General features: G+C 35.4%; 1 protein-coding gene across 2 annotated transcripts in view; it reads left to right on the top strand.

The window, feature by feature from the left end:
- LOC110463847 (serine/threonine-protein kinase 31-like) overlaps positions 1–18,184 on the top strand; it is a 57,546-nt gene that overhangs the window by 24,999 nt on the left and 14,363 nt on the right. The window contains exons 7-22 of one of the 2 annotated variants that reach the window (XM_021518739.1): positions 1,527–1,601; positions 2,075–2,224; positions 2,816–3,017; positions 3,467–3,638; positions 4,008–4,134; positions 4,508–4,551; positions 5,140–5,305; positions 6,055–6,177; positions 6,623–6,727; positions 7,250–7,339; positions 9,484–9,594; positions 10,501–10,749; positions 11,252–11,353; positions 12,029–12,109; positions 15,736–15,849; positions 16,229–16,354. In XM_021518739.1, the coding sequence (XP_021374414.1) occupies positions 1,527–1,601; positions 2,075–2,224; positions 2,816–3,017; positions 3,467–3,638; positions 4,008–4,134; positions 4,508–4,551; positions 5,140–5,305; positions 6,055–6,177; positions 6,623–6,727; positions 7,250–7,339; positions 9,484–9,594; positions 10,501–10,749; positions 11,252–11,353; positions 12,029–12,109; positions 15,736–15,849; positions 16,229–16,354 (2,037 nt within the window). The remainder of the gene's footprint in view (positions 1–1,526; positions 1,602–2,074; positions 2,225–2,815; positions 3,018–3,466; positions 3,639–4,007; positions 4,135–4,507; positions 4,552–5,139; positions 5,306–6,054; positions 6,178–6,622; positions 6,728–7,249; positions 7,340–9,483; positions 9,595–10,500; positions 10,750–11,251; positions 11,354–12,028; positions 12,110–15,735; positions 15,850–16,228; positions 16,355–18,184) is intronic. The other variant, XM_021518740.1, reaches the window with a different exon arrangement.

The following is an 18,184-nucleotide window of genomic DNA, read 5'->3' as shown; positions in this document are numbered from 1 at the left end:
AAATATATCAGGTGACCGTTAAGGCCCATGGGCCTCTTGTTTAAGTCACTCTGGCCACGTAAATGCTAAATCAGGGTATAGAAAATACAATGGATAAGAAACACTTCCTTGGAAATCACACTTTGATCTAAAGCTATTTATTGGCTTTAATCGTTTGGATGAATTGATTTTGATTTTAGGCAAAGGAAAGCCAATCTTCTTTATTTTTAGAGTTTGAAATATATCAGGTGACCGTTAAGGCCCATGGGCCTCTTGTTTAAGTCACTCTGGCCACGTAAATGCTAAATCAGGGTATAGAAAATACAATGGATAAGAAACACTTCCTTGGAAATCACACTTTGATCTAAAGCTATTTATTGGCTTTAATCGTTTGGATGAATTGATTTTGATTTTAGGCAAAGGAAAGCCAATCTTCTTTATTTTTAGAGTTTGAAATATTGACAATGAGAAACATAATTCGTACACATTTGGAAATATTTAAGGATGTATGACCTGTTATCATTCTTTATTATAAATATGTCATGTTATCTCTCTCCACCAAATCCCAGAAATAATTCAAGTTTACTGAGTAATATAGTACAAATAAAGTTTCTTGTTGCATTATCATGCATTCTAATACAAGAATGCATCAAAAGATATTTTTAGGTATGTCAGTTTGGCATGGGATATAGGCTTATACCATCACTGTACCCAAAACAGGACACTTGCGGCAAAACAGCCAAAGAAACTGTCATGCAATGCAAAGAAGTACTTGTATGTAATTTTTATTTTTTTTATTTTGGTGATACTTTTATGACAATTTAACTGTAAATAAGCTTTTTTGACTGATGATTATCGTGACATGGACATTTAAAGGAAAGACTAATTACCAAAACAATATTTACATGCCGTGCGACGCTATTTATTTGGATATTAATATTGATCGTGAATTCCCAATACAATATTAGCTGAAATTCCAAAGTGTCCTTTCAGGGTACAGTAACACCTGTTCAAGGGCCTGCATGACCCTGCTAGTATTTTGCATTCTTTTTATAGAACCACGTGCCAGAAATACCAACTACCAACTTGTAGTAGATATGAAAAGTGGATGGTATCTATTTATGAAAAATTAACAAACATTTTAGGAGTTGATAGTATGTTATAAAGTGCATTGATATATCTCTAAAAAGTGTCCCGTTTTGGGTACAGTGACGTTAAAGTTGTATCCTATGCAGTATGTAGAGGATATTTAATGGTGTCTTCTGTAATAACAAATATATTTCTCGAATGCTGATATTTTATTGATATTTTTTCACGAGTAAGCAGCACGAAATATCAAAATATTAGTAACACTCGTGAAATATATTTGTTATTACTAAAGACACCATTAAATTTTCTATTTATTACATTTTTAAAGCATAAAACATGAAAAAATTTGTCACAGTGTGAAAAATATCAGTTTTATCAAGTTGATAGAATCCGATATTTCACGGACAAAAATGTGTATTTTTTTCTTGTTGAGCTAAATTTCTGGTGTATTTTGACAGGTGTATGCAGCTCAGTTTTCGGAAGACAACATGTGGTACAGATGTGGAGTCAAGCAGTTTGTAGGAACAGATAAGGTAGAAATGTTTTTGAAATATTGGAAGCTTGAAAATGTCCATAAAGGACACATTTTGCATGTGGAAATTATTTACATAGTTAATTGTGTTTCTAAAGCAAACAAAGTGTCTGCTTAAAGCTTAAAAAAATAAATACAGGAGGTTGGTAGGAGGGAAGAAAGAGATTAAAATTAGTTGGAAAAGATTGGTTATGATTATGGCATTAACATTTAAGGTAGGTAGGGAAAGAAGAAATACCAAATTTTGCCTAAGACGAACATTAGACAGTGGATCCCACTTATTGAATTATCAGGTACTTTTTCCTTATACTGTATTTTCTCTAAATAAACTAATAAAACAAAATCATTATGTGGTCAAACATGAAAGGGCACTTATATTTATTGTCGTGAAAGGACTTTTTAAAAGCTAGAATAGTGACTGTATTTCGCTGTTTTCAGGTAAGTGTTACTTACTCTGTGTATTGTTATTTACAGGTTAAAGTTCAGTATATAGATTATGGTAACAGTGAAGAAATCTCTGTCAACAGCCTTGTTGATATTCCGCAAACTCTAGCTTCCAATAAACCTTTGGCTACAAAGTTTATTCTGCACAATACCAAAGCCAACAAGTTCAATGATGTAAATGTAAGTATGGATTATATTCTCACCAATCTGCAAATTACATTCAGAAATCTATCATAGACAATGTTTCCGTAAACGGAGTTGCTGTCAGGCAAAAAAGGAATATTATTTGGTCTTGATAGCTGTGAGGTAATTTCAAAAATGTACTTTTCTTAAAATCATACAAAGTTAATAGAATTTCAGCAGAGATCTATTCTTTTCCTTTTATAAATCAATTTCAAACATTTTGAAACAATCCTATCATGTCAAGTGTCGAGGTTTATCTTCAAAAATAATTTTCTTCTATTTCTGAGGGGTTTAATAACAGAAAAAACATTATAGCAATACAATCAAGGAAAGTAAAATACAAGCATTTGCAAAATGAAACCTGTATTTTACTTTTGAAAGTGTTGCATTCCTAAATGGTATGCAGTCAAAATTAAATATTAAAGTTAAACGGTTAGTTTTGAATTGTTTGGATGTAACCCGACCTAAAATAACTGCTTTTTCGTGAGCTCTTTTCTGATAACTTTACATGAACCCTTTACAAAAATACTTTTACCAACATGTATGTGAAATTTCTGATGTTATACAAGGACCACAATTGCTTTGCAGGGAATCTCACTGCTGAGAAAGTTGACAGAAGGAAAGGTGATAGAAGCTGTACGTACTAGGAAGCTTGGTGATGGAAATGGTTACTATGCTTTGATCTATCTGGACGGCCAGAGCATCAATGACATGATGATAGAAGAGGGGTATGCCACCAAACGACCCCCAGCCAATGCCCGGACTACGACGGAGTCTTCAGACCAATCAGGTACTGTTTTAAACATACATCTTTAAGTGGAAGGAAGTCTTATAATGGCGTTTTTCGTGGTTTAGCTATTGTGAAAGGGCCCCTTGAAGTTCTTGTATTTTGTTCTCTATTGCATATTTCCGGGATGCATCAATTCATTAATGTGTTAATCTACTAAAATGTGATAATGCACTAAAATTTAAGTTGTGTTTTAGAAGAATATTTACAGTATTTATCATCCATTCCTTAATTCTGTTATTACTTCCCGGCAAACAGTATTGACCTATTGAATATATGTTTATACTTCCAATTCCCAATAAGTTTAAATCGTTCATAATATAAAATAGTAATATATGTAAAACATGATTTTTTCTACTAAAGAAGATAGTTAACCTGTTAAATTGCTAGTGTCACATGGGTTTGAACATTGTGCCTCTTTATCTTTAGAAAGCTTTGTTAATGAATTGCAGGAGGTAACCAGCTGTTTGGAAGCGGAGACCCTCTGGCAGGTACGTCTTCTCTGAGGTACAATAGGTTTGGCAGTGGTGATGGTGGACCGTTTGCCTTGGGAGGTGGAGGCTATGCTGGAGATGCAGCAGTGAGTGGTGGCCCCTTCCCACAGGGTAGACACCTGGCTCAAAGGTATACTTTATGTTCTGTGTGGGTGTACAATCATCAGGGGAAAAACCCCAGATTTAATAGCCTAATAGGCCATAAGTTATTGTTTTTTGTCAGCCCACCTGCACATTGTCCATCTAGCAAATTAAGATGGTGGAACAGATAATGGGAAAATTTGGTATGATGCATCTTTGGTCCAAGTGAACTGGTGTTGGGATGATGATCAGTTATATTTGAAAATAATGATTATGCAACTGATCATCCAAGTGGCTTACTTAGTTATGACAGGATGTCAGAATACTCGGGGGTTATATTAGACAGGTTTCACTGTATTTATCATGAGATACTTGCATGGTTAAACATGTATATCATTATATATGTATATATTTACAGCAATATCGGAGGTGATGAGATGTTAAGGAACGACTTGAACAAGAAAAAACGAGAGGTTGATAGGTTACGTGGAGAGGTGGCAAAGCGAGATCTTCAGCTCCAGCAGTTGACCGCAAACAAAGTCCAGGTTAATGTTTTATTTTGTATGGATTTGTTTATTCTATGTTCAGGCTGTTTATTACACCATAGCGGCTTTGTTCAAGTTTTCCTGCAGGCTGTTGAGAATTTTGACGGTATATAAGTATTAAATTAACATATGTCATTAAGTTGAAAATTGAAGAATACTAGTACGTAGGAGGAAATAGTTTTTTTGTCCCTATACTGTAATTTTTTCCAGAAAAATAGAGTTTTAATGTATTTGGAGTATTTCAGAGTTGATCAAGTTCATTTATGATAAGTCATTTGTTACAAATCCAGCAGTATTTTAAACCTTAAATGGAGAAGGTATAGAAAACACTGAATCAATTCTGTAAAAATTAATGATAATTTTGTTATTGTAGCTTCAGAGTGTTGTTGATCTCGCTGATAAAGTGAAAAGACTCAGGTGAGTGAACTGTCTCTATCTTCCTAAATTGAAAGTCATAAATATAATTAAAGTGTGAATATATAAGTGTCAGATGATTTTCATAGTAAAATCAGGGTTGTTTTAGTTTTAAGAACAAAATAACTCATTGCTTTGTAGAATATAAATCATAAGGTCTTCTTACCAGACAAGAAATGCATCAGCACTTCAGTTACTATCAGTCTTTCTAGTGTAATCAATCAAAATATTTTATCTCCTACTTATTGCATGAACTCCTACTGGACAACAAATACACCAAGTTCTAGCCAGTTGTTCTAGGGTGACTTTTTGCTCCTCCAGCTTATTGTCCTCATTCCTATTGGACAACAAAAACACAATGTTTTCAATTGTAACTGGTTACAGTTCTTACGACTCCCCCAAGTTATTGCTTTGATTTCTACGGGACAGCAAATACACTGTACACCAAGTTACGTTATGTTTTACAACAATTATCAAAACATTATTTCTACTTAAATTAATAACTTTTGTCGGGCCTTTCTGTTTTAGTTATATTTAGGGCTACAGTTGTTATTTTGCTCCTGTTTTAATTCCTGCATTATTGTCTCCTAGGGTGCAGTTTCCAACAGGACGTTCCAGTGGCCTTGAGGAGGCCATGGCACTAGCACTGTCAAATGAGAAAGTTCAGAATTCATCAGTTCATTCCCTCCAGGCAGTGATGTCCACCATGTCAACCTACAAGGCTGCCCAGAAGGAAATCATCTGCTCCAGCAATCATGTTTGTACAATTGATTGTTTTGTTAAAAAGAAACACCATGAAAAATGTATATACTGATAATATATATAAATTGGTGGATTTCTTTTTCGTACCAGAAATGAAATACAGTCAATTTACACTGAGAATATGTTTCATTTCCCATGGAACTGATTTTCCAATTTGCAGTATCTTATTGTGGGCGTTATGTCTATTACTTATAAATACATTTCTGGCTGTGTGCTGCCGTGGTTATCTGACCCGTAGAAAAGCTATTGTATGCCAATTTTATATTTGTAAGTGGGTTACAGGCCTTAGTTTGTTACTTTTTAGTTAAAGTTATGTAATTTTCTCTGAATTCTCGCTAAGAAAATCAGTACAGAACATCAAAAGGACCCCCCCTTTTTCAATAATTGTCAGGTATCGGTGCACCAAAAGTAGAACTATATCCGAGGTAAGAAATTTGTGTACAATCGTAAGTGCAAAGCTAGAAAAGCATACTATTGAAAATTAGATTTGCTATACTGCTGGAGAACAGACCAAATTCTAGGATACTTAGTTCAAGACCCCTGTCAGACTAACAACAAACAGTTCAATCGAAAATAATCCTTGTCATTATCAAATGACCAATAAAATTTACACTAGCACTGAAGATTGTTCCGAATCATATAATGGTATCTTAGTCAGGAATTGTTTTAAAAATATTTGATCTAAACCATAATATACTGTATGGGAAGTGTCTGATATATACAACATACATTTTGGCGGTGTAGGAGGAGTTGGCCAACATGATCCTAGAAAGAGACAATGCACGGCGGGACTTACATGGCAAGTTACAAGAATGTATAGATGAGCTGACGGAGATGCCGCTGGATACCAGATACAAGGCTCTCAAGGTTGGACTGTTAGGAGATTTACAACACAAGCTGTGAACCATTGATATTTAGCATATTTTAAATAAACTTGTGTTGACATTTTTTTAAAGGTCGAAGATTTGTAAAAAAAATAACAGGTGAGCGATACAGCCCATTGGACCTTTGGTGTCACACTTGTCCTACAAAAAGGACCACGTGCAATATCAAACATGTGAAGCACCTGTAACTGGTGAAATAACTCGGTACAAGAAGGACTAGAATTTTATTGTTGGTTGCTGATGTTGTAGGGGGTGGTCAAACATTGAGTGGTTGGTAGGATTTGACATTGAAGCGGTTGTATTGTGTGGATGGTAGGGTATGCTTTCAGTGTGGTAGAAAATGCATGTATTTTCATGAAATATGACTTTTTTTCAAGCTAATAATAAAGTGTTCTATGACAATGTAATGATTTGTACTTTTTACACAGGATAAGGAAGATAAAGTGATGAAGGACTACAAAATGTTCATAGGCTTCAATGTGCATGGATGTCCACTCCTGGAAGATCTTGCCTTTGGTTTCAAGGATTGGAAGGTGTGTGTTATGGATAGCATGCAACAGCTGCTTGTTTGTGCTTGGTCCAAAGTACCAAGGTAACATGCCTACCATGGCATGGCATCTGAACCACTTAAAATATTTTTCAACAGAGGAACTGAAGGGCTATGCCAAAAAGGATAACTTGGCGGTTTTGCTTTTCCATCATTTTTGCACAAGATTTACTAGATATGATCACCATACTGTGTACGATTTACAGTACTCTTCTATAAAGCATATTTTCACCTTGTGCACTTAATTTATTTTCATGAAATAGATGTGAGATTTTAGTAAAAAGTAACAGGTTAGCTATTCAGGAATTTTGATCTCTTTTCACACTAAAGGTGTGTGATTTAAACATATTTTCCATTCAATAAGCTATAAACTTAATATTTAGGAACATTCAAACATTTTTTTAAATGCAATTGTAATGAGTTTTCTTAACAGTTACTGTTTATTTAGTAAAGAAACATAAAAATTACATACTGTTCTAAAGGTTTGTTTTTTGTTATACTTTAATAGAGTCGGAAAGAAGAAGAGTTCTGCTTAGTACGGGAGAATTGTGACACCTGTCAAAATAACATGACGGCATTCTTACAGCGGCTGTTAGGAGTAAGTTCCCTGGTTCAACCCCATATGAAGTCTCGGGATGTTTATAAACAGTCCTTTTGTCTGTTTGGATCTTGTTCGGGCTACAGGATTACTTAGACGTCAACTATTTTTCGTTCAGAACAGCCACGAGGACTAGTTGAATAATTTATTCCTGAAAACGTTTGCTCAGTCAAATTCTCTCCCTTTTCTGATAAAAGTTCACCAAGTGTTAATTTCACCCTTCACATGTAATTCCTATATATTTATGTTGTGTACTTAAATTTGCTAACATGATAAATGCGCCCTCATTGGGGTGGGCGGAAAAGACGAAAGTTAAAGTGCAATACAGTGGAACCCGCTTATTATGATATTCTATTTGCCAGGGAAATATCATAATAACCGATCAAACTATTTTCGATCGCTTTTTTTGTGTTGTCTGAACTGGAAGTGAGATGCCCTATATTAATCAGACATAGGTTGATGAGGAAACATGGAAAATATAAAAACAAACTGATCAAAGTGATAATTGAAATAATTTGTTCATTGTTATATTAAATTTTGCTGTAATAATGATCAGTATGTCAATTCTACTTTCACTTTCAAATAACTTTGAGCGTATTCCCAAGAACTTTCTTTATACTACATCCTAGCTAACAATATCGTAATGTTACAGTCAATAGAATGGAAGAAGTGATATAAACAGTCATGATATTTTGCAACGAGAAGTTGCGTTACATTTTGTCCCATAAGCGTTAAAATATTTTGCCGCACTATGTCAATTACGATCATGTGACAATCACATGCCTTGCAAGTCGTGCATGAAATCAACTTGCAAAGAATTAATAACAATTAAAAACACAAAATATTCCCTTTTTAACAAGAATCAAATATTGTTTTAAACGAAAATGGTGTAAATTGTAAATAAAGCAGCCATCGTCAGTTGTTTACGACACTAATGTTAACTTTGGATCGATTTCCGGCCCCATGTTGTTAGGGCGGTATGTCCAGATTTTGACACTTTATTTCAACAGAGACACTGGGAAATCAACTTCTAATGCAATAGAGAAACAATTGCTTAATTGATTAAAATCACGTCTTCCTCGCATGATTTTCTCACATGACGTGTCAGGGGTACCGTGAATATTTGTGAAAGGCATGCTCGTTTTTTTATCGGAATTTGTGTTAGAAAATGTCGGGAGGCCTGATCATTTCAATTTGATAAGACAATTCTACAGTGTATTTTAGATAGCAATTAACTGCACCACATGTTTTGTTAAGACTAAAATTTATGACCAGCAAGCCATGGTCGATCTATTGTTTTCTGCTGACTGGGGTGAAGAGAGGTGTGAAAAATGTACCTGAAGTGAACAGGTGATCACCTCGGGCGATGTACAGTAAGTCAGACCTATTGCTTAATTGTCCATGTGTTTCACATGCACAATATTTTGTTTTGCTTAGTTAAAGAAGGAAAAAATCGGTACATGGGGAAAATAACATAATAAGCGATATATCATAATAACTAATATCATAATATCATATCAAGTGGGTTCCATTGTATATAGTACATGTTTCAAGTCAGAGAGCTGGTTGTTGAAAGGGACATTTAACATGAAACTGAACAGATGCCTGTAAAGGACATTGAAACCTAATTAAAACCTATGACAATGGCACAGGGTGTGCTCAGGTTTTGAAACCCTTTAATTTGACGCTTGTCTTGAAAATAAATGAAGTCTTTGAAAAAAGAAACTGGTTTCATTGTTCATGGCTTGTTATCAGATTGTTTTGTCAATATAAAATTGCTTCTTGTTTAAAATATTCTTTCATGTTAAAAATTACATTTTGTCTGTTAACCACATTTTTTATAATTTCTGCATACAAGTGTCTATTGTGACATTAATATATGGTTATCCAAGGCAGTTTTCAGGAAAAAGGGATTTCAGCATTCCCTTGAAAGAATTAGTGACCCAAAATATTGAAATAGACATTCCTGAAAAAGTCTCCCTAGTTATAATTAAAAATCTCTCTACTTCTGAACACTAATTTCTCCCTACTTTGTGTTCTGAAGTCATCACAATCTTCAGACATTTTGGTACTCTGGTTTCAATAATCAAATCAAATGAAATTATGTAGTTCGTGTTGAAATAGAGATGTGTTGTTTTGTGTAGCTGATGTCACTGGAAGCACCCACAGAGGTTACCAACTCGGTGGTGGATATGGACAACCTTCTGAGGTCATACAGTCAGGCTCTACAACAGGAGCTTGTCATCACTGATCTGGTAAGTTCCTTCACAAGGTTAATAGATCTTTAAAACATTTAGAAAGGGAAGATTTTCTATGCAACTTTCAGACGTAGATTTAAGCGTAGTTAAGACTCTGACCAGGATGTGCTGAACATATTTATATGTAATTCTTAAATGATTTTGCCAAAGGTCCTTTTTCTTTTTGTAGAAATACCGTGGAAATGTTCAAGTGAATCTTCAAACTGATTGATATGTGGAAATGTTTTCAATGGTAGTGGTTCTGAAATCCATGTTTATATTTTTTGTGAATGTATATTTTTATGCTAATTTAATCAACACAGAAAATGCAGACATTTCCACACTGAAATAACTTTCAATTTTACAATAGGGATATATGTTACACTGTTCATCAAATACTGAAGTGAGTTTCAACAAGAAATCAGATATGTCTCGTTACCTGCTTCTTAATGGCAAGATTTTTTATGAGAATACCATGTAGTACTGTGAGGTCACCAGCCTATTTAAACAGTAGTGTTCAGGAGCTACACCTCACACATACTTAGTCTTTATATGCTGGGCCCCCCCCCCCCCTTTTCTTTCAGATTTTCATCAAACTTTATAAAAAGGACATGTATGCATATATCTCGGACATCGTTGTGTTTCGGGGGGGCGCATTCATGTCTTGCAGACATTTTCTAGTTAGTTTACCTGCCTGAAGCGTAATTGAGCTTTTGCCATGGTGCAGCGTTCATCTGTCATCATCTTTTTCTTAAATAACTTCTGAAGAACTTTAAAGGCCTAGAGTCTCAACATCTCACTGGTAGCTTACATGGACGAAGCCCAAGAAAATGTGTACAAAAAAATGACCTTGACCTACTTACTCAACATATTTTAGATTTGTTTTTCAATGTATATTTCACCATGCTTACTTTTCTCATTTAGGAACACAGTTCAGATGCCAACATGGTTGCCACTATATTAGCTGCTATATTGAAAGAGTTAAGAGGGGAAATGAAGACACTAGAAAATTTGAAAGGAGTTGCTTCTGACTTCACTAATTTGAAGTCTTCCATTGAACCATGGCTGGAGGCTAGGCCAAACCTGGAAAGCATTACTGACAGAAGGAAGGCAATCCGCAGCCTCAAGTCTAAACTCCGACATAAGGAAGCTGACAGACAGGACATAGAGGAGGTAAGATCATTGACTAACAGAGTACAAGTGTAGAAGTACTGTGCATGGGTAAACCTTCACTCACTCTTGATCTTCTCCTTTCATTGTGAAATTATGTACTCCCCCAGTGTTAATTTCGCCTTTCCAATATAATTATTATTATATATTGTACTAGGTATGCTGTGTAAGAATATTTGCTGACTTGGTAATTTGCATTAATTAGGAGGGTGAAAAATGGCAAAGATACACTTACTGTACTGAATTTACAGTATTATGAGTAAATGCTAATAACTGTTATAACCAAAATACAGTTCCGCATCAGTATGTCAACAGGGTATATAGTGAGACATCTGTTTTGGAAATAAACAAAGGTGGAATTTTAGTAGATTGGAATTTTGTGGGGAAATCAGATGAATGGAGGGTATCCAGACTCCAGAGGTTACAATCATGTATGTAGTTATGATTTCCAGGTTTGTTACTAGATGATTAACCAAAAGCCTGTAATTATAACCTGGTTTTACAGAGTGGAGATGGCACAAAAGAGGAGATGGCTGAGATACAACGAGAAGTGAACGAATTGAAATACAAGCTTCACAAGGAGCTGCTGGCTATGGATGACTTACTGGTTTGTAGCTCATCAAACTTATGCGTCAAGTTTTTATATATCTTATTTTCATTTCTCTTTTTCGTATTATTTTCTGCAAACAAGAACTCTTCTAATCCAACTATGGTAAGATTTTTCTACTATGAGGAATTTTCATGACATTGTTGTAGGTCCACCAGAGTCTTGAAATTTTTCTCGGAGTGCCATGTTGGGGCATTGGAGTTTTTACATTTCAGTTGACCAAAATAAAGATCATTGTAAAATCCTTGGAGTGAAAAGGCGGACAGCAAAACAAAAATAATATAAACATTTGAACTGCGTCTTATGAAATACATATCGTAACATCCATACCTCATACAAAAACCGGCAAAATAATAGTTTCAAAGGTTGATTAAATAAAGTAAGTTTGTCTCAAGTAATGTTTCATTATATTAGGGAAGGATGCCATTTCCCTTTGTGCTGATACACAGAGCCTAAATGGAGATTACTTAAATGTTCAAATGGGCGAAACTTGTCCTCTGGGCCACTTGTGGAGGACTATGGTTGGCTCCCAGAACTTTACTTTGTTATGCCATTGAATTGGATCTCGTAGCATATTTGTTCCGAACAAAATCTATTACGACCTTAGCCAAGCTGTAATTTTGTTCCTTTTCCTGGTATGATTAGTGTGATTTTTTGTGTTTCTTACATTGCCAGGCCAGCTTAGCTGTTAATGCAGATGAGCACTTCCCAGAGTTGAGCCTGCAACACCAAGACATTGGCATTGACATTCAACTGGTGTGTGTAGTTAATGATTGTTTATTTTTGTTATATTGACAGGATGCATGTCAAATGGTATGGGAAGTGTCCGTCTGTCTGTCCGTTCTCCCACTTTCATTTCCATAAGATAACTTGCTTGAAGTTTGAAGATGAGCAAAATTTGTGCATTATTTGAATATAAACAAGATCTGCATAATGAATTAGCGTACTGCTCTGATTAGTCAGCATTCACACTTCAGTTTCTGTAAGATAACTTGCTTACGTACTATCTGATTTTAATGAAACTTGGTAAGCATGTACAATATACAAGGACTGTTAAGGCAATGTTGAGCAAAACCATCTTTGCATAATTAATTTGCCTACTGTGCTCTGATTGGTTGGCAGTTTCTACACAATGGTTTAATTAAGTATGACTGGATTATAATGAAACTTTTTCAATATATTATGCATATACAAAGGCTAAGTTGGAAGTTAAAAAATAGGTTGCATAGTTAATTTGCTTCCTGCGCTTTGATTTGTTAGATTGATAACTTACAATCAAATTGATGGGATTGCAATGAAACCTGGTCGACATTCATATTATACCAAGACAAAGGCTAAGTTTGAAAGCGAACAACATCTGCCCATGGCATTGGACAGGCATAAATTGTTGTTATACTGCTGTGGTCCTAGTTGTTAGCTCACCTGCCCGAAGGGCAAGTGAGCTTATGTCATGGTGCGGCGTCCGTCGTCCGTCAACTTTTCCTTTAAACAATTTCTTCTGAAGAACGGACAGGCCTAGAGTCATGATATTTGGCTGAAAGCTTTGTTGGTAGGAGCCCAACAAAGTTTGAGAACTAAAATGACCTTGACCTACTTTCAAGGTCACAGGGGTCAAATATGTCAATAACTTCAAACAACTTCTTCTGAAGAATTAAAAGGTATAGAATCTTCATATTTGGCTGATGGCTTTCTGGGATGGACCAAACAAAGTTTGAGAATGAAAATGACCTTGATCTACTTTCAAGGTCACAGGAGTCAAATGTGTCAAACACTTCAAACGACTTCTTCTGAAGAACTGAAAGGTGTAGAATCTTTATATTTGGCTGGTGGCTTCCTGGGTTAAAGCCCAACAAAGTTTGAGAATGAAAATTAGTTTGACGTACTTTCAAGGTCACAGGGGTCTAATATGTCAAATGCTTCAAACGACTTCTTCTGAAGAACTGAACGGTATAGAATCTTTATATTTGATTGATGGCTTCCTGGGATAGAACCTGACAAAGTTTGAGGATGAAAATGACCTTGACCTTCTTTCAAGGTCACAGGGGTCAATGTATTAAACACTTTAAACGACTTCTTCTGAAGAACTGGAAGGTATAGAATCTTTATATTTGGCTGGTGGCTTCCTGGGATAGACCCCGACAAAGTTTGAAAACGAAAATGACCTTGATTTACTTTCAAGGTCACATGAGTCAGATATGTCTGATGCTTAAAACGACTTCTTATGAAGAACTGAAAGTTATAGAACCTTAATATTTGGCTGGGTATTTCCTGGAAAAGAGCCCAACAAGGTTTGTGAATGAAAATGACCTTGACCTACTTTCAAGGTCACATAAGTCAGATATGTCTAATGCTTAGAACAACTTCTTCTTAAGAACTGGAAGGTATAGAACCTTAATATTTGGCTGGTTATTTCCTGGGAAAGAGCCAAAAAAAATGACCTTTACTTATTTTCAAGGTCACAGCGTTCAAATATGTCAAACGGTTCAAACTACTTCTTCTGAAGAATTAAAAGGCATAAAATTATAATATTTGGCTGGTGACTTCCTGGGATAGAGCTCACCAAAGTTTGCGAATGAAAATGACCTCAACCTACTTTAGAGGTCACAGAGGTCAACAACATTTTAAAGGATTAGTTCTTAAGAACTAAAAGAAATGGATTCATAAGATTTGGCTGGTAGCTTTTTGGAATAGAGCTAACCAATTTGAGAAGGAAAATGACATTGACCTACTTAAAAGGTCACAGGAAAAAATATGTCAAGCAACTTCTGAAGAAGAATAAAAAAGCATAGAATCTTATAATAATATTTTGCTGATAGTTTCAACAGATGGAGCCAACAAAGTTTGCGAGGGAAATATTTTTAGTGCAATATGATATTTTAATGAGAATATTTTGCTATGACTGCTCAAATATTCAGGTGAGCGAATCAGGCCCTCTTGGGCCTCTTGTTTATTTTATATTCCATGACAGAACAAAAAGAATATGTTTTCAGATGATATATGTAATGTCTATATACCAACCATTTCCTATATTTCCATGTATCACTTCCCATTTGTCTTTGACATTTTTAACCCTTTTGCCTGCTGTGCAAAGTAATTCTCTGCCCATTCTGGACATGCTTTCTGCCATAGGTGGAGACAGAAAACACCTTGCTTAGAGATCAAAACCACATTTACATTACAGCCAACAATTCCTCTTGCTTGTTTCTGGTAGAATCCATGATGGAAGTAAAAAATAACAACACCCAGAGTTTTTTTTACTTTTTCACAACACATTGTTAGCTCACCTGTTCCGAAGGGCCATGTGAGCTTATGCCGTACTGCGGCGTCCGTCCGTCAACTTTTTCTTTTGAACGACTTCTGAGGAACTGGAGGGCCTAGGGTCATGATATTTGGCCAGTAGGTACCCGAGATAGTGTGCTAAGAAGTTTCCACATTAAAATGACCCCTGAGATAGTGTGCTATTAAGTTTCCTCATTAAAATGACCCTGACCTACTTTCAAGGTCACTGGGGTCAAATATGTTAAACATTTCAAACAAATATATTTTAAGAACCTTTTGGACTAGAGTCATGATACTTGAGTATGTTATGTAGACCAGCAGTGCGAATCTTTTTCTCAATAACAGTTATGAGGTCAAAAGTCAACTTTAAGTGCAAGTCGGGAGTCAAAGGTCATTGTGGGTTAAAAGCTTCAAAATTAAAATTTGAAATTTCAAACAACAATATCTTAAGAACCGTTCATGTAACAAAAGAAACAGGTGAGCGATACAGGCCCCTTGGGCCTCTTGTTAGGCGATTTTATGCAGCACATCAATGTATGTATTCATTTATATCATTGTAAATGTATTCAGTAAGGGATCAAGGATAGAAACAATTGCAGCTATTTTGCCTACTTAGTGATGAACAACTTGTTAGAAATACATTAACAAAATATTTCAATGCATTTTTTACATGGAAGGTTAACATAAAAAATAATATCTCAATTTTCAAAGATAAAAATATTGCAGAAGTTAAAAAACAAAAGTTCAGCATGTATAATTATGGGTCAGGTTTGGAAGCAAGTCAAAGGGTTATTTATATGTATAGAAATTCTTTAAGCGTATATACAAATCCTAATGATTTGGTCAATTGAAGTTCACAAACAAAACACCTGGGCAGTTGCATGCATATTGGTGAAGTTGTGAAGGTCAGGTGTGAAAAGTTCATGTCAGGTATACTTAGGATAGTTTGATGTTCCCTTTTGCATCATAAGAAAACAGATACATATTTTGGTGTGTCAAATTTTAGCATTTAACTGTTCTGATGAGTCATGTTTTGTGTACATTAATATTTTATAGGTTATCAAACAGATATACTCCATGTTTGTACTTTATAATTTTTGTAGGGATATGGAGGCCTGGTAAAACTTGGCCGTGACATTGAACACTATACCTTGCAGCAGACTTCCAGGACTGGCATGTACTCCAGTGTGTTTGCCAACAAACCGGTGTATATTCAGGTAATATATATGAAATGTAATAAATTATGCAAATTACAGGTAAAGATGTAGTAAATAGTATATTTTTAAACTAGGAATCCTATCGGTGGATCCTTTTTAATTATCTTAATATAGCCTTTAGGGGAATCCCCTACATCTTCTTTTGTTAATAAATAGTTGTTTGATAATCAAATACCTGAAAGGCTTTTACATGTATGAAGATGTGTGGACATAGTTTCTTTTAGACTGAAGGAGAATATTCATTGTTTTAAAGCAGAATGTGTAAAGAATAAGAGTTTAGTCCTTTAAGATATCTTTTTGCATTTTCGTGTGTAGGTTGAAATATTCATTGTATTTTCAGTATAATATAAAACTTGTGGTTTTCTTTTTTTATTAAAAGGAACTTCACATCAATGATGACGATCATGTTAACAAGGAAGAGTTTGTACAACACATCATTGCCTATGCTGATGTGGCCAGCACTTGTGATTTCCTGATGAAATTGGATGCAATATTCTTCTCAAAGGTAGGTCAGAAATTAACATTTTACTTGTAAGAAAGTATTTTCAACAAAAAAATATTCTGCTGTTAAGAAAGCATTTTCAACAAAGAAATATTCTGCTGTTAAGAAAGCATTTTCAACAAAGAAATATTCTGCTGTATGTCCAGCATAGCCAGACAAAATGTTCAAAAAAGGGGGAGGGGGCCACACAAACAAGAGGAAGACAGAAGAGAAGTCTGATACAAGTTAGTTTAACAAGTTCATGATAGTGACTAGTCTTTTGCAGTGAAAATATTTGAAAATGCATGATTTACCTACAACAAATATTCACCAGTAACAAAGACACCTGTATTAAAAGCATTTTGTATGATTTATCAGGATATAAACTGTCCAAACAATAGAAAATAAATTCAGCTTTACTGGCAGAATGAATTCTGTTACAAATCTAATAACATCTATGCTCTATTTTCTTAGTGGGGAAAAAGGTATTGTTGATACACCTGTCAAAAACCAGGATGCATTATGGTCTATTCAATAACTTCCTGATATTTCATGAACCTTTCACAGCATCTTCAACACACAAAACTTAGGCTTTGAATGATGTTGAGCAAAATAATTGGTAATATTCTGTGATCAGTAAATTGTACAAAATCTCATTCCCTTCCCCCTTTTTAGCCCACCATCATCTGATGGTGGGCTATTCAAATCACCCTGCGTCCGTGGTCCGTGGTCCGTGGTCCGTCCGTAAACAATTCTTGTTATCGGTACTTCTCAAGAAGTACCAGAGGGATCTTTCTCAAATTTTATATGTAGTCTCCCCTTGGTCCTTAGCTGTGCAGGGCAACTTTTGAGACTGATCAGATAAACAACATGGCCGACAGGCAGCCATCTTGGATTTTGATAGTGAAAGTTTGTTATCGCTATTTCTCAAGAAGTACCAGAGGGATCTTTCTCAAATTTTATATGTAGGTTCCCCTTGGTCCTTAGCTGTGCAGGGCAACTTTTGAGACTGATCGGATAAACAACATGGCCGACAGGCAGCCATCTTGGATTTTGATAGTGAAAGTTTGTTATCGCTATTTCTCAAGAAGTACCAGAGGGATCTTTCTCAAATTTTATATGTAGGTTCCCCTTGGTCCTTAGCTGTGCAGGGCAACTTTTGAGACTGATCGGATAAACAACATGGCCGACAGGCAGCCATCTTGGATTTTGATAGTGAAAGTTTGTTATCGCTATTTCTCAAGAAGTACCAGAGGGATCTTTCTCAAATTTTATATGTAGGTTCCCCTTGGTCCTTAGCTGTGCAGGGCAACTTTTGAGACTGATCAGATAAACAACATGGCCGACAGGCAGCCATCTTGGATTTTGATATTGAAAGTTCGTTATCGTTATTTCTCGGGAAGTATCAGAGGGATCTTCCTCAAATTTTATATGTAGGTTCCCCTTGGTGTAAAGCTGTCCAGGGCAATTATTGAGACTGATCAGATAAACAACATGGCCGACAGGTAGCCGTCTTGGATTTTGATATTGAAAGTTTGTTATTGCTATTTCTCAAGGAGTACCAGAGGGATCTTTCTCGAATTTTATATGTAGGTTCCCCTTGGTCCTGAGCTGTGCAGGGCAACTTTTGAGGGGGGTCGGATAAACAACATGGCTGAAAGGCAGCAATCTTTGATTTTGATATTGAAAGTTTGTTTTCGCTATTTCCCCGGAAGAACTAGAGGGATCTTTCTTAAATTTTATATGTAGGTTCCCCTTGGTGTAAAGCTGTCCAGGGAAATTATTGAGACTGATCGGATAAACAACATGGTCGACGGGCAGCCTTCTTGGATTTTGATATTGAAAGTTTGTTAT

The sequence above is a fragment of the Mizuhopecten yessoensis genome, unplaced genomic scaffold (genome assembly GCF_002113885.1).
Source record: "Mizuhopecten yessoensis strain PY_sf001 unplaced genomic scaffold, ASM211388v2 scaffold10937, whole genome shotgun sequence".
In the NCBI taxonomy this organism is placed as follows: Eukaryota; Metazoa; Mollusca; class Bivalvia; order Pectinida; family Pectinidae; genus Mizuhopecten; species Mizuhopecten yessoensis.
This window is presented reverse-complemented; position numbering and strand designations above follow the sequence as displayed.